The following is a 22128-nucleotide window of genomic DNA, read 5'->3' as shown; positions in this document are numbered from 1 at the left end:
GAGAGAGGGAACCCAGCACGGGATGGGCACGGACAGCACAGGAAAGCGTGCATCTCAGCTACCAGGGGCTCCCTGGTTTTTGTGTGATTGGCCGTGTTTAGGCAGCTGCACTTTTGCCCAGAGAATTCGCCCCAGCATTAGGACTCAGATTTTACTTCCACCCGTGGTTTCACTTTCTCAGCTCTGGGGCAGTACACTGGGACCCTGCCTCACAGGGCTCTTGGGAGGAACAGGTAGGGTGACTGTGTGAAGCTCGTGGTGACTCGGGCCAGGCTCACAGCAGGTGCTCGTAAATGCTGGTCTCCTCCCTGGTGCTAGTTTCACAGGATGTAAAGCTAGTGACATTTACAACAAGCCAGAGTCTGCTGTGGGGACACCTCTCCCTGCCTCCCTGCACCCCTCTTCTGTATGCTGTGGGCCTCCCAGGACTCAAAGGCCGATGGGACTTTTAAGTTGCAACCCAGCTGAGGTGAATAGGGTCTTCTCTTGGGACTTTTAAGTTGCAACCTTGGTTCCTTCAGGTCACAGCAGGGTACAGGTGACCCCGCTCTCAGAACCTCGCTCCCTGCAGAGCAGTTCCTGCCCTGGGTGGTGGCATTCACTGGCTGGAGGGAGCCCTGGGCTGAGGAGGGTCTGAGCCTGCCTGTGCTGCTGCAGAGAGCCCACGTCCCAGAGCTTTCCAGTGACCGCAACCAGAGAGGGGCTCGGGCATGGACCTCACGGACTTGACTTGGAGGGTGTGTGTGCCCTTTGCTGGGTTTGGTTTTCCCTACGGGAATCCCGGCCTCCAAAGCAGGGCCCAGCGGACGGTCATGGGCTGAGTCTGCGCCACTGTGAGCTTGCTGTGAGCAGTGCTGTTTTGTTCTTTAATTGAATTTCTATTCTTCGAATGGAGCTAAATTCCCAGCCGCGGGACCCGCTCCTCCCTTCTCTTTTACCCAGGTTCTATTTCACACGTGGTCACCACTTCCTCAGCCCGGACACACAGCCAGCTCTGTGACCGGGCTGGACTGAGTCTGAGGTCCGGGGGCACCGCTGCTCCCCGAGGCTGTGAGGCTGAGGAGGGGCTGGGGCGGGAGCAGCCCACACAGTCCTCTCACTAAGGATGGGGCCACCATGTGTCCACTGCACACTTGGAGCCTTTCTCTGGCTCATCACCCTGACCAGGGGGGCTGGCTGTCCTGGAGCAAGTTGAACAGGCCTGCTTGGGCCTCCCGTTCCCGGTGCCCCATTCATTTCCTACCTGCCGGTGCGGCTGTTGGCAGACTTCCTTTAAGTTGGGGTCTCAGAGCACTGGGCTCCCACTCCTCCTCCCTGGGGCCTCCTGACCAGCCGTCCCCAGACGTCCTTCTCCCCCTTAACTGCTCACTGGTCTCCCAAGAGCTTAGAAAAACTCCCACCGCCCAGGCTACACCCCAGACCCATGAATTCAGATTCTCTAAGAGTGAGGTCCAGGCAGTGGTATTTTTTAGATCTCCTAGGGTGATTCCGAGTGTGGAGAGGCCTGAGATGCATCGTTCTAGAATCTCACTGTGGCCCCCGGAGAGGCTGTGATGACCATCCCTGCAGAATCCAGCAGGCTTTCTGTCTTACTGAAGGAACACAGTGTGAGTCTTCACACAGAGGAGGCTTTGTTACAAAGAAACAGGGGAGGCGGGACTCTCTGTTGCTTATAAATATAATTTATTACCTGTTTAAAAATTCTTCCTTACATTTTATACATGGTGGCTGACAGAATAAATGCAGGCAAATTTACAAACCCAGGGTCTGCAGGAAAGACGGGGAGAGGCAGCCGGCAAGAGGGGAGAGGCACGGCCAGGCGGGCATCCCTCACCCCCGCCGCGGACAGATCGCCCAGAGAGCACGCGTCCGCCGGGGAGCTTCTGGAAAAGGAATTGCATAGAAGGTGCAGCAGGAGGGAACTCCACAAAAGAAGTGTTCTGTATCTGAAAAGCCAAGGTCGTGTTGTGTTTAAAGAAAGAAATCCAACAAAGTACAGAACCTTAATCTGACATTTCTGCGGTTGAACTGTTCCACGGGGAATAGCAGGTGCCCGACACGCTCTTCATAGCGGACTGCTGGGGAGTTTTCTCTGACACACTCTGCTTCTCTTCTTTAGAAAGGGCAAAGAGGGAGGCCACCGACTTGCAACAGGTCAACATTAAACTCAGTGAACACATACAACACTGTGACATCCAACACACACATACATACACACGCACGCACAGAGGAGATATTCCCTGCCACTGGGCTACGTGCGTTCTGTCTGGAGGGTGAGGGAATCCCTTCCAAGGGGCGACCTGGGAAGGGGTGAAGGCGAGAGTGCAAATTGCACTCAGCTTGTCCTGATCGCCGTCCTCTTTCTTTCTCAGAGCCTGGAGGAGTTTGCATTTGAATGTATACCCCTGCATTTACAGGTGTCATAGGGACCCTGAGCATATAAAAGGGCGAAGGCACTTCCCACTGGCTGTAGATTTTGTGCTCTTTCATGCTGTTCTAAACAGGCACAACACCCAGGACATACTGCTCAGGTCATGATTCTCTGAGGTTGTGCTGATGATCAGAGGTCAAGGGCTCATCAATTCTTAGGCTGCTGATCAGCAAAATTTGCCTACGATTCACGTTCTAAACTCCAGAACTGAGGGTTATTTCACCCCAGGTCGGTGCCATCGGGTTTAGCAGCAGCTCTGATTAGTGCCAAGCCCAGCAGAGCTTTGGAATTTAAGGTTGGCATGTAGGATTAAAGCATATTTGTAAAAGATCCTGAAGTGTTAATGGCCTTCAGCAATGCATCCTTTCGCTGAGGCACAATCTGAAATGGCACGTTAGCAGGCTGGTGTACAGGAGCAGAGGCTTCAGCTGGTGGGCAGCTGACTGTGTCTCAGGGCACCGTTCTTGTTTTCCACTCAACAGCTGGTAGGCCAAGACTCTCGTGACGTTCTGCAGGGATTCCTGACTTGGGATTCTGGAAGATCTCTGGACAGACCTTGCGCTGTGCAAGAGTGTAAGTACACGGCAGGCTGGGAAGCAGCCTCTGACACCCGCTTGGTTTTGTGTGCTCGTGCATTTGTGCAGGCCTGTCTGTCTGCCCTCCTGGCAGCACCTCCCCTCTGTGTTAAAATAGGGCGAGGCGTGTATGTTACATGTGGTTGAATGAGCCCGTTAATATCCTACCTGGAGATCAACACAGGGAGGTGACAAGCCCACTGTAAAGAGAGCCATGAACTTTTCTGAAGACAGATGTTTAGAGTAGGATTTCCGAAAATGAGGGCAAGCACACAAGGCTGATAAGACTAAAGGATCAGGAAGTTAATTGTTAGTCTGAGGGGAAACCCGCCCGGTGACATACAAGGCCATCTCCCTACTTTTGAAAAATAGTTGGTTTCAGTCATGAATTCTGGAAATATTTATGATTCCATTTGGCTTACTTGACCTGTATGGACACAGGCTTAATTTAACGAAGGTTACTATGTATTTATTCCCCTTATGCGTTATTCCATTAAAAAGATCATTAGCGATGCAAGGGAACTATTTCAAAGTGATCATTACAGCCAGAGATTAAACAGATAGATTTCTTGGGGTAAAGAAATAGCACTCCATTGCACAGAGGCAAAGTTCTGAGGATTTCAGTCAACACTAGCTCAGTCAGGTTTAAAAAAAAATACACGCACACAAACAATCCAAAGAAGCAAAGTGTAACAGTTGGTCCTATGAGGCGCTCGAAAGGTGAATCAATGTTGTATTTCTTTGAGATAATCAATAATAAAAATATTTTCCTTATGGGATCCATAAAATCTAATGCTCCTTGACCCTTATAATCATCTTTACAAATAACTGGCTTTGAGCAAAGGCATTCTGATTCACAAAAGCTCCTCTGTTCTCAAAGAAGATGGATAAAACCTAACTTCACTTTGGCTGTTTCCAGCCATCCTGTCTCTCATCGGCTTTGGCCTTGCACTGAGCTTCTCCGTGCGAAACTGCTAACTCGTCGAGAACAACTGTTCAGCAAAAGCCAAAGCTCCCATTCAAGCTGAAGACTGAAAACTCGACAAGTGAATGTCTTCTACCTACTTGGCGCTCTCCTGCAGGTCAGTACTTTTACTTGCTTTGCCTCCATGGGGGCGGAGCGTGTAGCGGCAAAGGCTTGTGAGTTCTGGGGAGACGGGTGTTCAGCGGCTGCCTTCCTCGGACGTGACTGCCAGAGGGGTAAGCAGACCAGGAGCGCAGCGGCTGTGTCCCTAACAGGGACACACGGAAGCAAGAGCCTTGTCTGCTGCTCTCCGGAAGTCAGAAATCTCGACTCTACCATTGGGATGTTTACTTTGAAGGTATTTCACTTATAGGAGAAACACCTCTGTGAAAACACTGCTGACTGTGGTTTCCAGGGTGCTGTGGACTCAGTCTCCATGATGTCTCCCTGAAGAACGGTTCTATGGTTTGAGTGCTGGCAGGTTAAAGTCTACGAAGTAACAGTATGTATAAAAATGGCTGCTGGCTGTGCACTTCAGTCACGGACGTCTCACCCCAAATGCGGCCCTGCTTTAGAGGCGCTTACATGGCTCATGTGAGGATGGGGATTTTTCTGCGTAGCTGAGGTGAGCATCCCCGCCTGTGTTCATGCTGTTTATGAAAAGGCTGTTGGCTGTGAGCACCTCGGTGTTACGTATTTGGCATCGCCTTGTGCCCAGTTATCAGTTCTGAATCTAACTTCTGTTCCTCCCAAATCACTTTAATCTGCATGAGTTTGGTGAGAGGAAAATGAAAACAGAATGAAACCTCTGCCTTTAGATCTCCAAATTCAGAAGAAAGGAAGCTAATTTCTTCTCCTTGAGTAACAACCACAATTTTCGCTTCATTGGACATAATACTTTCATTTGCATATATAAACCTTATTTCTAAGTGGATGCTTCTTCCACTCCAAAACTAATTGTTAGAGAACTAAAAGAAAGATGATTTAAAACACATAAAGCCCAATGAAAAATATAAGTGTTAAGAACAACTCTTTAAAAACTGTTTTGTAAAGATTGATATGTATTTCTATTATTTCTATAACCAAAATCCAACTTGAGACACGTTGTGTATCAATGAGTAACATACTAGGTTCATAATGACATAATTTTTGATATGGGAAATTCAAGTGAAAAAATGTGAGAATAAGACAACTGTACTTGAAGTGAGCCTTTCCCCACACCTGTTTGTCATAAAGGTCCTGTTGACTCTACAGGTTTTCTTTTCTTTTGTCAGACAGCTTTTCCTGAGTTTTTCTACCAAACTCAGGGTAGATAGTGTTGTCTACCACTAGATGGCACCAGGCACAAGTGATAGATTTTTTTTTTCCTTCCAGATGAAGTCAGCAGCTCTTTCCTCACAAGCTACATAGAAGCGCTAGGAATTAAAGGCAGGATGTGTCACGGAAGGGCTGATGAAGTAACTCCCCATGTGCTGGACTATTGAGTCTGCACCTTCTGCATTTGAGAGCAACCTAACAGCTGGTACTTCACTCCTTACAAGAAGGAAATCAGAACTTGCAGTGAAAATTATTTGATATAAATGTGTTGGACATACAGACATGGACATTCAGTCGATAGGGAACATGACATGATGGGGTCCATGACAGATAAGTACCTCACTTACAGGGAATCAACTGTGCGTCCCGTTTCAGGTGCTGAGATGTAGAACCAAAAAACACGAAGCACCTGAAGGGAACCCCTAAGGCCCTCAATGGCTTCGAAAATGCAGTTCCTGCTAGCTTCTGTATTTCTGTTGATGATCTTTTAAGTCAGTTTTGAAATTGATTTATCTGGATACTATCTATTTGCTCCTTTCTCCTTTCTACTTTTTGCTTTTTTTGTTTTTAAAGATTTCTAATTGTTGACTTCCACAGATGAGAGTGGCCCAAACCAGTAATAAGCAATCTTGAGAAGTTATTTCAAGATGCAGCAATGGACAATAACTTTCTTTTCTCCTCCTCATTTTTAAAAATTATATATTTAAAATTTGTTTTATGTAGAATAGCTTTACTGTCTTTTGGTCACATATGCATTGCTGTAAATGTATTACTATCCACTGAACTTGTTTATTCGTGCAGTCTTTCCTTTTCACAACCAGTGTAATGTATTTTTATATGTGGTACAGGGAGTGGCCTGAAAGAGAGACTGGGCTGTATCTCTGAGACAGAAGAGAAGAAATGAAAGGTATGAAAGAAAAAGCTCCCTAGCAAAGTATTAAGTTTCTCAATGATGAGGATGGAGAAACCTGGGAATATCAAAAGTTACCAAAATAGTTAGGAGAGGAAATTATATGTGGAAAGAAGGGGGAAAATGTATAACATTATTTCTAAATCAAATCCAGCCAGCAATCTCGATACCTTCATCCCAAAAGTAAACCACAGCTATGTTTTGAAAGTTCTGATTCATACGTATGGGTGCTTGTTGTTCAGTCTTGGTTTGGCTCCTGACTCTTTATTTCCCACCTGCTGAATGAATGGTGTCTCTGTGTTAAAACAAAGAGCCTGTGGTCCTAAGGAAATATCATAGTTACAAAAAGTAGTCTGGTGACTGACTATTTTTCAGTTAAAAAATTTTTTTAATTAAAAAATTTTTAACCAAAACAGTAATAGAACATAATTTGCAACTAGTCAGAAAGGCAAGTGGTCCCAAGAGAGGAAAGAAAGTGATGATTAAGGGATGTCATCTCCGGGTGAACAGCATGATGCAATGACACAAAGACGAGACTTGAAAGCATAACAAATATGTTACAAGTTAGAATAATCATCTTCAAAGTTGGAGCTACTTGAAAGGCATAACGTAGCCTGGGCAAAAGACAGGGTGATTCTTTAAATGATCCAGGTCAGCGTCCATTGTGGTCTTCACAGTGATGAATGAGACCGGAGGCATCACAGTGGAAGTCCAGCATTTTTGAATCTTGAGTGGATCTAATCCTACCCCTTCCTTCTACAGGTGAGGAGACTGAGGTCCAGTGAGGGTAAACGACTCTCCCAAGGTAGCACAGCTAGGCAACAAGAAACCCAGAATGAGAACTGGTTTCCTGATTTCCAGGTCAGAAGCTGTCCCTCCAACCACACTGCCTCCACAGCAGACAGAGGACCAACGGGCGGCGTGTGGGGCCACGTGACCACAATACCGAGTGAGCCTTCCTGGAGGTGCGTCCCATGACAAGACTCAGGACAAAGCCCCTTCCTGAGCACGTGGAAGTCAGCACGCATGACACCTTTCCAGGACAGAGCGGTGGGAGAAAGGTAAGAGGTCAAGGAAGCGACGCCTGTTTAATTAAAATGGTGACCACGCCCACCCTGTTGCGTGAGAAGGTGCGCGGATCTAGTCAATAGCTAAACGCTAACAGTACTGCTAACAAAACAGAAGTTAAAGAAAATCCTTGTACTAGAATACTTGTAAATACTCATCAATAATAATAATGATAATACCTTTAAAAAAACACTTCAAATTGCATATTACAAACACACATGTTGTGAAGAAACGCTTGTTCGTGTGGCTGAACATGAATCACTGTCTTCCTGCGAGGCTACAGCTTTACTCCCCGAGGGCAGGAGGTGGGCGCCCTCAGGGAATAAGGCGGCTTAGCTATTTCTCCTTTACACTTAGATTCTCCACGTCCCTGATACAGACAGTAACACGGGTTCTACAAGTTCTAGAAACAGAACACTGACGGGAAGGTTATCTGAGACACTTGATGCACACGATTTGTAGGAAAAGTCTGTGATGTCTCTGTAAGTTACTAATCTGAGAGAGACACAGCAAACCATCCACAGCTTCAACTCCAAATGATTTAAACAAAAATAGAACGAGCCATGGACAATGTCTGCATCCCTGTCCAATTTGATGTAAACAACGTTTGTAGAAACTGGGTTTGTTAAGAAAGTTTATCCATATATCTGGATAGCAATAAAAAGCGTTTCCTAGGAAACTGTAAGATCCTGTACCACACAGCATACAGCCCAACTAAGAGGAAAATTAGGTTGATTTCTAAATTCAAGATACACATTTGTACAACTGTTCTTAACTCCGGTGACGACGTCCAAGCCGGGCGGCCATGGGTAGCGGCAGTCGCCTGCCCGCCTTCTCTCCGCCGTGGCCTGGCCTGTGGCGCTCACTGGTCCTGGCTGGGCTTCCTGCTCAGCCGCACTCCCCTGGGCGGCCGCAGCCCCTGTGATTCTCGTCCTGCACTTTCAGCCCCAGCCTGGGTCAATACTGCCCTTCGGCTGCGAGAGACACTACTGTTTCGTGTCTTCCCATTTCTTCCAAGACAGCTGCCAGCACACTCAGGTTTCCATCGGGGAAGTTCTGCGCTTCCCAAAGATCCAGGATGACGCCAGTTGGGCTTGACTTGGTGGCAAAGTAATTCAAGTACCTGTGAATGGTAACGGGAAGATGTGCTGAACGGTGTGATTTATGGACCTAGTTTCCTTTCAGTTTTTACTAAACCTCTTTGTGTCTGCATTTCTTTAAGCATCCTGGTCCCACTTGAGAAACTGTTGCTTACAGTGAGCCATCCTCAATAACTAGCTCGCTCTTAATTACATCAGCCCCAGACAGGAGACGTGATGTTTAACTTTGTTAACCTCAACTCTGAGTAAGATAATTTAAGAGACAAGATGTCTACGGGTCACATCCTAAACAGGAAATCAAGAGACATGTGTTTTCTTACCAGCCCAGGCTCTGAGCATCTTTGACAAGTCACACCACGCCTTTTGGTTGGCAGTGATGGCAACGTCCTACAAAGCAGCTCCTGAGGTCTTTTTATAACTTAATAGCAATGCTGTGTTTAGCACGTTACTTACCCATCCAGCATTAGGTCCTGCTCAACAGAGGAGGAGGGACAATAGCTACTGAATGGATGTATTATTTAGGAGGACTTAACTCCCCAGCTTTGCAAAGTGGACTACAAAACTTGATCCTTAAATACATCAGATAAGCCCAGGATGTCTCTCAACGTGTCTGCAAGACCACAGTGCCAGATACAAGGTAACAGCTTAATACATGTTGGTGGAAAGTAAGTAAATCTACAGGTGGGAAAAAAGGAATGTTGCCCAAAACAGCCTGACAGTTACAAGTCCTGGAGCCTGGCCACACCCACCTGTCCAGGTTTAGCTTGTGGGCCAGCATCCTCCAGTCATGACCCCTGGTCTGCGGGGCGTCCAGGCTGCTGCAGAGCTTCTGCCGGATCGGCGGAGGGATGCTGAAAGCGCTGGGGCCCGTCATGGTGGTGATGGTGCTGGCTGGATCCAGCAGAGGCAGATCGATGCCAGTAGGTTCCTGTAGTTCAGGCACAGGAACAACACAGCATTATTTCTGACGACAAAAGCAATCCTTACTGAACCACGCAACAGAATGCTGTGCTTTGAGCGGTAAGAAGAGATGAGGGCTGTTATCCTCCTTAGTAAGAACGGCTTCTTCTGAAACGGAAGTCGTGATTCTCTGTAACCTGGCTGAGAGGGAGAGGTACGTTTTGAGCTGACTTTGCACAGCCTTGGATTTATGGGGCTTCCGTAAGGGCTGGGCTAGATAGAAAGCTCAGGTGTAATTCAGGAACAGCTTTTCTAACGGGATTCTCTAGGGTGAGAGGGGAAATATCAATACTCGTAGGGGTTTCGATTTTAGGAGCGGAGAACTGTTCAAAAGGGCAGTTCTTTGAGAATGAACAGATCTGACAGTCCAGAGACTGTCTGACCCTGCGGGGAATGCCCTGGGCAAATGCTCTGGTAAATTCTCCCTCTAACCTTTCTAGGAGATAGCTCAGTTCTGCCCTTGTTGAATGAAATGGAACACGGCTCTCCCCTAAATGGTGTCAAATTAAGACTAATTTTTCAAAAGAAAATGGTGAACATAGTACCTTGCCTCAGGGCAAGTTGCTAACGGAATTCTCCAGTCGCTGGTATGCCCCTAATTTTAGTAGAGAAAACCATAAATGGCTCTTAAGATAGTTTCAGCTCATAAAACAGCACAAATGCAAAATCTGAAATTCATCTGCAGGAGAAACTCTAATCATTTTCTGATCACTTCTGCTGGTTGGAAAAGCAAAAGCAAATGTTGCCTGGGAACTATTAAAGCAATAAAAGAAAATCCACTTAATCTACTTTAAATGTCATCTCTTTTTTTTTTTCAAAGCAGGTAACTCCTTGGTGTACATAATTAGTTGCTGGAGGATAAAGTAGCCACATGCAGTTCCAGCCATCAGGATAAGTCTCAAAGGTCTTGCAGAGCGTTCAGCTCAGAGGTCAGTGCCACTGTTGCCTGGAGCCTCCCATCCTTCGATAATCCTGCCCAGCGGGGGCTGCTGTCTGTGTCCCAGTGTCACTGGACGGTGTGCTCCATGTTCCACGATAGCAGCCAGGGCTCACAGTGAGACCTATGCAGTCGCACTGCAGAGTCCATCCCGGGGCAAGGGACTGCGAGGACAGAGGGTTCTTCACCTCAAAGGCACAGAGCTTAAACAACGGGGACCAGAAGAGTGACATGAAGGCACATGACTGTTGTTTTCAATGGACATGGGGATGTCTGCCCCAAGTGCCCAAGACTTAAACTGGATATAAAATAAGGTACAGGTTGGGGTGGGCAGAGGCATAGAGAAATCCGAGGTATTCCACAGCTTAGCGCCATCACCCACTTTGAAGTCCTGCTGGCTTCTTGTCCAGATGGTAACAGTAGGGCCTAGGAGACCCCCCCCCCCGATATGCCCAAATACAGTACCACTCTGCCCGTCCCTGGCTGGCAGATGAAGTCTGCAGAGGGAGGGGTCTGCTTTGTGTAATGCTGACTTGTGTCCCCAGATTTTGGCCACAATCAATCACTCCTGGCTGCTTACTGTTATCTATCCCTTCGGCCAAACTCAGCTTCCTAAAGCCCAGAGCTGACGACTCTCTTGCTCACTCATGGCTCTCCTGACCAGGCGCTGAGGGCCATTTGCACAACCTGCCTGGTCAGCTGGTCTGAGGCCCCAGGTGCTCCCAGCACCAGAAAATCTGCCCACCTTCCTCAGGTTGCCTTGACCACAACTCAGTCTCCTCAGACAGGACATTCCCTGTTTCCAGGGCCTCTCTCAAGGATGTCCCTCTGCCAGTTGTTGTGCCCTCTCCCTGCATCTCTGTCAAGTAACCCCCCTCAAAGCCTGGACCAGAAAGCATCTTCCTAAAGCAGAGCCACCCAAAGCCATCAACCTGGAGCACTTCCCACAGCTCCCACCATCTGCATCTGCCTGCTGGTTGTACTTGTGTTATGTCCTTTGACTTCCCAAGTCTCTTGGCCATGACAGTACTTTTGTCATATTCAGAACTTCTCTGATCCTCAGGGAAGTGCCTAGCACATGGAAGCTATACAGTGCATAGTTGTTAAAATGATACATTTTTTTCTTGCACAGAGGAGGAAGATAGAAGTCCACCTCCCGGAGCAGCAATGAGCTTCGTTCCAGCTGGACGTGGCGAAGGGCATGGCTCCCCTCGGGGTTCAGTGGTAAAGGGAAAGACTGGCTGACGCAGGCATGGCTCTCAGGGGAGGCCTGCTCACACCTCCACGTGGTCCCCCCTTTCCTGGTGAAGGGTCTTCAGACCCTGAGTCTCCAGCCTTGGCCACTTTGCCTGTGTATTCTGTGCGGAGGAAAGGAATCCAATCGGGCAGAATTTGTCTGTCTTATCAGGTGGCTGACAACAGCCTTGGAGGTAAAAGAAAAATACACACATACATTTACATTTCACCTGGTAATTTCAATGGCTATTAGTTCTTCCTTTACTTCCGGGTAAAAGTAGAGTTTACTCTCAACAGAATGCTTATTACAATAACTGTTTATGATATTGGTACCATCGGTCTTTGATGTTATGGTTCCCTGAGTTAAACGTGATTTTTCACTATTAACCAAACAGCTGCCATGGCTCACATTTTCAACACTCCCCAGGAGAAATCCAGTCCTTCGTGAAGTCGCTTAGAAAACTAGATTTTCCCAGGGGTGGTTTTGAACAGGTTATAGAAAACAGAAGAGGGAAACAGGATGACAAGAGCAGAGTGAGGCTCTGTACATTTTTACTACTGTTCTTTACGTGCACAAAAGTGCCGAGGGTCAGTAGTTAACAGGGTTGTAATGTCTTTGTCTATAGTTAAAACTAAATACAAGTCCTGAAGAGACTAAGTTTCTCTTTCTACATTTTTTTCTCTCGGTGATGATGAGTAGCTTCCCCATTGCTACTTCCCCATGCCCTCAAAACAACGTCTTTGATCATTTACATTTTGATATTCATTCATACCCATATTCTTAACTCTTCTAGACGGTCTCATTCTGAAATTTCATCTCTGAGACTAAAGGCTTTATATCTAGTTAAGGCACCTCTAGCCAAGGCTCCCAGAGAGGAACAACTGTCCAGCTCTTGGCATCACTACGGTCTATGTCAAGCGCAGCCTGCTTTCCTGGGGAGGGGGGCAGGTCCTCCTCCTGACTAGGGAGGCCAAGGGCCAAGTCGCTTTAGCAACTTGATGAGGGGTGGAGGGTGGCTGGGGGGCAGGGTAGCACATTCCTGGAAAGTCAGCTCATTCTTGGGAGACAGAACATTGGAACTGCACCCCCAGCCCACCTGCCAGCTTGCCGTGTGACCCTCGGAAGGAGCGCCGTCCGGAAGACAGACGCCACCGACGGAGCCTTTTCTCCAGTTAGTTATGGCTTGTCAATCACAGGGCACCCCTCCTTGGAGCTTTTGATGAGGGTCCAGGCCTCAGGGCTCTGCAGAGCCTCGCTCCCCAACATCAGCCCCCACTCATCCTCTCTGGGCTGCATGCACCACATTCAAATTCTAACAACAATGGTGGGACTCAGTGACCCAGAAGTAAAAGCCGTAGAGTGCCCCTTAATCCCCAAAGTCATCTGACTCGGGTCATCCTCTGTTAAATGTGCTCGTCTGTCCCTAGGCCTCTGAGATGACTGCTGCCAAGCTGCAAAAGAAATCATCCTTCCTCTACATTGGCACGAGAAAGAAAGTCCTTAAGCTGTGATCACACCATACAACGGTCTCTCGGCGGCGAGCCTGCTAGGGGGAGCCAGGACCGGCGCGCTTTCAGTGGCAGCTGCAGCTGGTCCACCTTTTCATCACACAGCAGACGCTCACGCTGAACAGAGAGCAAGCATCAAAGGAGCAGTCCTCCTCCTCCCCCACAACATTCCGCAGCCTTTGTTGTCCCTGGAGCTGGGTGGTTACTGAACTTTGCAGACCTGCTGGGCCTGGAAAGTGAAAACACCCTCCCAAGCCAGCAGGGGTGGTGCTGTGGGCCCGGGAGATAGGCCTGCACATCGCCAGGCCCGGCGGTTGCCATGGCGCCCTGACACCAAGATCATGCCTCGTGAATGTCACTGAGGTCTGTGACTAAAGTTGTTTAACTAAAGCGGCAGGAGGAAACGATGGCCACGCCTCGCGGGCTGTGGGAAAGGGAGGCGGCGGCATCAAGGCTGACGTGCACCCTCCTGAGTTTGCTAAGGAAGACAGTCTGTAAATACTACGTGGGGAGTGAGACATACCTAACACGGTGGTGACATTTCATTCTTCACTGTGCACGAGACAGCCGGGGAGAAGCAGTCTTTTAAATCATGCACTGTCCTGTTGTAGCCCTAAAATATGGCAGTTCTGTGCTATGTGGCACAGAGAGCAGGGCCCACCTTAGCTCCACGGGCCAGAAGGATTTCCACGGTTCTAACTCCAAGCTATGGGGTGCCAGCTAACCGCTAAGATCACGAGCCCCCCCCCCCGCTTCTTTCTATCCAGAGTAGTTTTAAACAGCAGTGATGACTTATTTCTGTAAGAGGGATGTATAAAAATTCCCACCTGAAGGGAGTGAGGGTCACCGCAAGGCAAAGCAATGTCGCGGCCACTGGGGGAAAATGGCATCTCTTCTATTTGGAGGCTGATGTATAAGAAAGCACGGAGACCAAGAGATTTCTCCTTTCAACAGAGAAAAAAGGAAAAGGAGGGGCAGGCAGCACGCACTCAGACCAAGGTGGGCGAGTTCCAAGGAGAGGCAGGGGTGCAGGAACAAGGTGCAGGGGGGAAGCTTTGGGAAAGTTACTCCATGTGCAGCTACCTCAATTAAACCTTATACCTGAAATTCAGATCTGTGTAAAAAGTTAAACCATTATCCTTAAATTCATGTCACAACATATAAAAAGACTTGTTTTTTGAAAAGGATCCTCTCATGCATTCTTTTATATATATTTTAGCTCCCTGTGTTCTTTTTCTGTTAACAAGCAGGCCCTACAGAGAGCTCTTCAGGACTTCCCCTCGAGCCTCCGCTGAGATACTTTATACCCCCCTCCTCCTCCCCGAGCTCCGCCCCTCCCCGATAGATAAAGACAGACGAGCGCCTCTCACCTCAGACACGGTGCAGCTGAGGTGCAAGATCTGCCCTTCTCCTTCCACCTGCCGCACACACAGCTTGCAGACCAGCTCCACTGTGTTCAGGCTAAATCTTTCCAGAGTGAACGTGCAGTGGAGGTTTCTCTGAGACCCACTCCAGATATGGTAGAAAGGAATTTCCTAAAACAGATGGAAGTGTTGACACAGTGCTGCCAAGTGCTTGTCTCAGTGTTTGTTACACATATCACCTCATTTAATCCTCACAACAGGCCTGGGGACAAGTACAGCCTGACCCACTTTTCAGATGAAAACCCTGAGGCTCAGAGAGGTTAAATAACTTATCCAGAGTCCCACAGGTAGTAAGCAGCAGAGTTGAGGTCATAGCCCAGGGAATCAGCTCCAGAACCCATACCCCTAAGCAAGTCTGCCACTTCTCTGTCATTGACAACAAAGCCATTGTAAGGGATTTTTTTAAGGTTTAGAAAACTCCCAAAATGAAACCTACACATCCTACTCATTGTCCATTAGAAGGAGTTCCTGCCTTGCTGTCCTGGAGAAAAGCACAGAAAGTCTAAAGGATGATGCAGGGGACGGGGAACCCAAGACTCACTCCAAGTTGGAAACCAGAGGCTGGGGCTGCCACGGAAAGTTCTTGGCCTAGAGAGCACCAAACCTCTCACGGACATGACTGTCCGTGGGTCTAGACGACCATGCAGAGCCCACCCTAGAAAAGAGTGACACGTTAAGAACAGAGGCTCTGGAGCCAAATTCAGTACAAGCGAGACTGCTTCCCCTGGCTTACTTGGTGATTTGGGGCAAGTTACTTAAGCTTTCCATGCCTCAGTTTCCTCATCTGTGGAAGAAGACTAAGGAAGAGTAGCTGAAAGGAAGGGGTTAAATGAGATCAGCCAAAGTACAAGGGAGTCTGGCAGGTGGGAGGAACCAGGCTTAGCGTGTGCTAATATCAGATGATCATTATTAGAAAAACAGCATCTTCCATTATGACTATGCAAAAGAAATTGTTCATATAAGGGGAAGATTTGTGGACTTTTATGGCAGTTGCAAAACTAGAGGAAGGAGAAAGCAAAGAGAGGGTTTTAAAGAGAAAGTTAAAGCCAGTCTCTCAGTCAAGTGCTGAGTTACACAGAAGAGCTAGCACACCCCCACACCAAAGTTCGAGACTGGTGGCGAACTAGGTTTGTTCCCCACAGTTCCGGTGTAAGGACCAGACTGAGAGTAAGAAAGCAGCTGAACGCCTTCCCCTCAGCCCCTCTAGCATGTTCACTGATTTACATCAGAAAGTCACAACCAGCTCAGCTGCAGCGCGGTGTGCGGGGTTGGATTTGCACACGTGGAGACAAGGATCCCTGCTTATCTAGGTGTGCCTGTCTCCCAGGACGGGCTCTGAGGCTGTGGAGTCCATCACACAGCCTCCTGAGAGCTCAGACTGCCCGATGGAGGGGAGGAGAATCCTGTTTTTCCCACAGGTACATACAGTGGAACCTGGGACCAGTATTTTTATGCTGTTCTCTAATAAAATCCTGACCATCGTTTATTTTTACTTGCTACTGCAGTTTCCAAGCTGAGGTTCCTTCTAAATTTTCAGTGTAAAGACACTGTCCCAGCCAGGCTGGGGCCTCATTTGTGTCACATGGGATAACCACGTTCTTCTCTTTCTCCTATGAAAGCATTTGAGACTGGCTGTTATCCATTCCATATTAACTTTTACTCAGAAAATGAACTGAAATGATGGACTTGGAAGTCTTATTTACTAAAAATAAAACAATGATAGTACACTTACCTGAAAGAGAATTAAGAAAAAAGCATTTCTTCAAGTATGTCTAGAGTGTTTTTCAAAAATCCTACACAACCCCAAACTATTTTGGCAAAGCCAGCCCTGCTGTAGGATTGCTTTCAAGGAAGGGAGTGTCTTCTCTCTGAATCGTCCTAGCCCTCTTCCTTGAGATGTCTCCAAGCCTTTGGTTCAGCTGGGGGCCTTACCTGGTACTTGGCCAGCAGCTTGCTCTTCCAGAGGGAGTGGGCAATGTCATGAATGGACAGGCGCAGGTTGTGGCTGCTGCCTTTGAAGTGAAGAGCCTTAGGTTCTTCTAGGAGCTGTCCTCCCATCTGTCTCTCGAGCTGCAGAACTTCCTGCAACGACATGCCCAAAAGCAAGTGACTGCCCTGTGTCACTTCCATGACATACGTCCCCAGTGTGCCTCCCCTGCCACACCTAGCTGCAACACATGGCGTCCCTACTGCAGCCTCAAGACCCTAAGACTCCCTCCAGCTGAGGCCCCAGTCAGTTTGCATGTGACTGAGCCCTTACTGACCATGGGCTGTTTCAGCAATCCACACCACACTATGTCGTGGGGCACGTTCAGTACAGCCTGCACCTCCTGACGGACAAGTGGAATATTTAGTCAAATACAGGGAAGTAACAAACAAAACCAAAATGGGAAGAAACATCAATAAAAGAAAAAATAGAAATGCAGGCAAATAGGTAAGTAAGTAGATTTTCAATGAACTTTTAGGGAAAGGGGCAAATAACTAAAAAAAAAATCATATCTTAGATTGGTAACACCAGCCAACAAATAAAAATTTAGAATGTGTTTTGGGTGCTTTTTCTGTTTTAGTTTTTTTTACCTACAAAAATAAAATTTTTGCTTAAAATTATCCATTACACAATTCCCAAATATCAAAAAATTAAAATATGCTCATTAGATGTCTTATTAGAGGAAAATACACTGGTAACAGTAGGAAGATTTTTTTCAGCACCAAATATTAATCTAAATAGAAACTCTGATTAAATTTTTTTAAGAAACACCTCATTTCTCAAGAACTGTGGCTGATTAAAAATTTTTCTATGTAACTTTACTTATGCTATAAAGATGTAACATGAAGATACATTCTCCATCTACTTCCATTCCTCAGTCTAGTTAATGGGAGTTAATGAAGCATTTACAACTACAGCTACAATTATCCAAACATCAGCAAACCATAAGTTATCAATGAACAAAATATCCTGAGCTTCCTATGCTGTCTGAACCATCCCTATGCATTTTGCTCTTCTTGTGCCTTAAAAGTTTCAGTGATGCAAACAGGCAGCCATTTATAACCTTTTTTGTTTTTAAAGAGTTCAGGAAAATACTAGATTTTATACAGATATAAACACAAAATATGATTTTTTTCTTTGGGGAGATCATGATTGAAAGCATGGGGTTCCATCCCACAGGTGATCATTCAGGCTATTCTACACGCAGATATTAGGAACCCCGACCTGCAAAGATAGCTGGTCATAGTGGAAAACTGAGTGGGGGTCACTGAAATGTAGTCTAGTAAGTGAAGAGCTTACCAACATCATTGATTAAATGGAAACAGCTCATTTCAAATTGCTCCTTTAGTGGTTCTGAGCGTCCATCATCTTTGAGTCATTATTTTGTGCAAAGCAAGCTGCTGAAAGGTCCTATAAGGTGCAGGGAATATGAGGGTAATGTGGACTGTGGTCTCAGACAGGGACCCCTCTAATTAGTGCATAATGGAAGAGATGAGGCAATAGCCCATTGATGGAGAGACGGGCATGGTCCAGCTGCTTGAGAGTATGGACGCTGAGCATATTCAACCTTGGTGGCTGATGAGTAGCTATTACTTGTGACAGAAGCCTGAGCCGTCAGCAGCCCCCAGCCCACCGGTCAGCCACCCCAACACATATGTCGTGTCACCATGCCCTGGCTCTGCTGTGCCTGCAGCTCAGCAGGCTCCGAGGGTCCCCAGCAGGCCACTGAGATCTGCCCAGCCCAGAGTTACACATGCTCCTCATGAAACACCCTCCCACAACACTTCACACACCATTCCTTGACAAGAATCTGGCCGTGTGGAAATGAAGACGAATAAGGAAAGGGAGGGTTAATTGCAGTTTCTTCTGCTTCAGCAGGAAGGCATAATGAGCTTATGTTGATCATGTTTGGTGTCTAGTTAGCATAATAGAGAAAGCTGATGTTCCCAGTGAACCTGGCACCTGACAAATTCTAAAGCTAAAATGATGTTTGTTTATAAGCCATTAGAAGAAAAGAAACATAATTAGAAATCTTTGCGATTACAGTCATGCCAATCAATCAGTTCTAGCTTCTTTCCAGGACACCCTAATTACCTCATCAAGACATCTAAAGAGCAATCGATAGTAATTATCTGATTACTATAGATCTTCATTATGTCCAAATTATCTCCCTGGGATGTCTAAAAGAAGACGCATTGTGTTCTGGGAGGTAATTGTACCCAACAATGTATAATCCACACCCCATTCCTACGATCAACACAAGATTGCCAGGGGCGATGGAGAACACGACCAGTTTTCTTGGCAGGGAGGACCACTGAAAGAAACCTCAACTGCCTATTGCCCATGACCTTGAAGTCAAGAAATCTAATACCATGTTTTGAGTGCAAAGTCTGGGCTGGAAACAGGCCAAGAATAAGGCTCAGTCCTTGGCTTCTATGACACTGACCTCGAAAGTCATGGTAAAGAGTTCTTCCCAGTGAGGAAAGAGACTGAGTTGGCGTAAGCCTGTTTTTTTGTTTGTTTGTTTGTTTGTTTTTGACAAAGTACCAAGTAAAGTGCCATTTTAAAGACAACGGGGCTGGAGAACCTACTGTCTCCATATTTGTAATTTCTCCATCTCTTCACCAACCAGGAGTGACACAGAGCTGCTGCACAGAGCTGGGAGGAACCTGACTTCTGTCTCCCATTCAGTTGGCCAGGACCCCCAGTGAAAGATGAACTGCCCACTAGAACGCACCCATGCTTGGAGCAGCGGTCTCTAAACATACTTGACTGCACAGTCCATCAGTCAAAAAATCGAGCATACATTTTGTTTATGTTTCATTAGAAGTTATATACCTATAATATCTCAGTATGTTACTATACTAAAAAATATGCCTAAGGTTACAAGTAGGGACTGAGATGAATAGACACAGAAGTGCTAATATTTTCCTTTTCTGCCCCAAAGGCTCACTGGCCGGGGTGGGGGTGTGAACTCCACTTTGGAGACTGCTGGCTGGGACAGCTGTCCTTCCACTTGAACTCTGGGAGAAATCAGCCCAGGAGTAAATGATTCATTCAGTAAGAAGAATCGTTACCAAACTTGAGTTTAACATTTTTTCCTGTAAAGTAGCAACTGGTATCATCACACTCAAGATGTTCAGCGTCAAGGAAACATAACAAAAAAAGACAATAACCAAAAGCACAAATTAAAAAAAAACTAAAGTGTGAATTAAAGATATTACAATCAAACAAAACAACTCCTTGGAAACTAAAATCATCTAAAACCACACGAGAGAGAGATGACTTGCTACGTATGGTGAATCCCATATGTACACTTTGCGTCAGGAAACAGAAGAGGCGTGCCCACTTGACAGGCTTTGATCCGTATTGCTATGGTTGACGTATCATAATTTCAGGTATTTTATAGCTAAGCCCACTTAAAAAATAGTGTAACATACTTTAACAAGCTTGATTTTCTGAGTTCCTTCTGCATGAAATCATCTTGGTTATTACACATATGATACAGGTAAGTCAGAGAATGTAAAAATAACAGACGTATGAATCAGTAAGATACAGCTTTACAGTTAAATGCCTTCCTCTTAACCTTCCTGGGAGTATTCATTGAACACACCCACCAGGAACTGTGTCAGTCTCTGGGACACAGACAGCTCGGTCTTGGTCCCTGCCTCAAACCACACTCATGGACCACGGGTGAGGGGAGTGCCGACATACAAGCACGTAACTCTACGTGCTCAGCTCTAAGACAGCTTCTTTTGGGACCCAGGCTGCTTTTGGGTCCCAATGGTTAGGATATTTCACATACCTTAAAAGAGGATAGGAATGAAATATACTTAAGGTCAAAAGATTAGGAAGACTTAAGAAAAATACCGTGACCTTGGAAAGAAATGCCGTAATAGGAATTAAGATCATCAGGCTCTTTCCTCTCAGAAATATAAATGTCACCTTCCCTAGCAAAGGCTGTCCTCCCTCCTGGCCACACCTCTACTGCCTTGTTCAGGCTCCAGGTTGCCTCGATGGGCGTCTGTAGACGGGGTCACTTCCCGCCTGCCTCTGTCAGTTCTACTGCCACCCCTCCAATTTCGCCTTGAAGAGACTCTCCCAGGGGTCAGTTATCAGCAGAAATGTCTCTAGCCCCTCCTTCCACGGGAACACGCACATAAACCCCACGTCACCAGGAGCCTCCTGTGCCTCAGAGCCTGGTGTCCACTGGGGTCTGAGCAATCCCGTGGGACGGCTGCTTCCCCGGTGTGGTGGGCGCCCCAGTGCAGGCTCCTCTGTGGAGCCTGTGAGGGATTGTTCCAAAGGCAGGGACAAGGGATTCCACGGTAGAAACAAGCATCTTTCACAATAACCAATTAAACCAAGACATTATCCATGCCAAGCCATTAGCCTGGGCCACTTAAGAGCCACAATAAATCCAAGCTGTTTTAAAGGTCTGTGCATACAAACGGACACCTCTGGCCTGCACTCGGAATTCTCCTGGCTCTAAGAGGGTGGGATCTGCCCTCATTAAGGCTGACAGAGCAAGGCGCACTGGAGAGCCCGACAACTCCTACCCTCTGGTTTCCCTAACCCCAATTTTTCTCTCCGCATTAACTGCCAGCTTAGACCACGCCTGCCTCTACCTTTGCCTCCTGTTCCTCCTCCTCCAGCTGCTTCCCTGTCTCACAGCTGGTGCACGCAGGAGCCCCCAGGTGATGCGGCTGCCTAGGTGACAGGACTGAGTATACGGAGATGCCTGAAAGGCATCTGCTGGAATATGACAAGTCTCTGTCCCAGTGCAAAGCAGTGACTGTGCAAGGAGCTGTGTGAGGTGCTGGGGTCCTGGCTTGGTCCTCCACACTCTGTGCTCATCCTCATCCTCCAATCCCCCTCGCCCTGGGCTCTGACCTCCCTGGTCCTGCTCAAGGACTCGCCTCCTCTCTCACACCACTGCTCTGAATTGTGCCTGCTTCTTTGAAGACACTTGTTTTAATTATTTTTAATCTTAAAAAAAATTGGGGGGAGGTAATTAGGTTTACCTTTTTTTTTTTTAGAGAAGGTTCTGGGGATTGAACCCACTACCTTGTGTGCACTAAGCATGTGCCCTACCACCTGAGCTATATTCTTCCCCCTTAAAGACACCTGTTTTAGCTTCCAGTTTCTTAAGAAGTTATGCAATGTGCGAGTTATCTAGCCTTTAGCTTTCCTTCTCTCTCTCTCTCATCTTCCCTCCAATGAGTATCACTCCTCTCCTTTTCTTAGAAGTCTTACCAACTACAGAAAGGGAGACACAAATGATGAAACTTAAATCCCATGTAACACATTAAAATCTCTTCGAGAAAAGGTTGGAGGAGGTTAAATTAATGCTTTGTTTTATTGTGTCTCCCTTCTGTCTCAGCATCGTCTAGATATGCCCTGTTTGCACACTCTATTCTTGACAGAAGCACAGAGTCCTGAATGGGCTGTATTCACTGAGGCCAAGGAGCCTAGGGGGTGGCACCTGGAACCTGAGCAGGTGGACGTGGCTCTCATGAGGACACACGGAGATGACCGTGCTGGATGAGAACACAAAGGGCAGTAGATGGGGCAGCAGCCAGCCCGGCACGCGGGGGTTTTCAGTTCGGTCTGGATGTACGGCTCCATGGAGAGGGACCCTTAATCCACCCTCTGTGAGGGGAAGGCGCTGGACCAAGCGTGGAAGCTCAGTTGTGCAGTTGCAGACCTG

General features: G+C 47.1%; 1 protein-coding gene across 2 annotated transcripts in view; it reads right to left on the bottom strand.

The window, feature by feature from the left end:
* Positions 1 to 6562: 6562 nt before the first annotated feature.
* The window catches only part of UNC5C (unc-5 netrin receptor C), a 339947-nt gene continuing 324381 nt past the window's right edge, over positions 6563 to 22128 (bottom strand). The window contains exons 14-17 of one of the 2 annotated variants that reach the window (XM_072940307.1): positions 16364 to 16513; positions 14378 to 14542; positions 9115 to 9293; positions 6563 to 8388 (exon numbers count right to left, since the gene is read on the bottom strand). In XM_072940307.1, coding sequence (XP_072796408.1) covers positions 8223 to 8388; positions 9115 to 9293; positions 14378 to 14542; positions 16364 to 16513 — 660 coding nt within the window. In that variant the 3' untranslated portion in view covers positions 6563 to 8222. Of the gene's footprint in view, positions 8389 to 9114; positions 9294 to 14377; positions 14543 to 14829; positions 15087 to 16363; positions 16514 to 22128 lie in introns of those variants that run through there. The other variant, XM_072940312.1, reaches the window with a different exon arrangement.

Source organism: Vicugna pacos, chromosome 2, assembly GCF_048564905.1.
Source record: "Vicugna pacos chromosome 2, VicPac4, whole genome shotgun sequence".
NCBI lineage: Eukaryota > Metazoa > Chordata > Mammalia > Artiodactyla > Camelidae > Vicugna > Vicugna pacos.
Note: the sequence above shows the minus strand (reverse complement) of the source record. Positions and strands in the feature narration are given on the sequence as shown.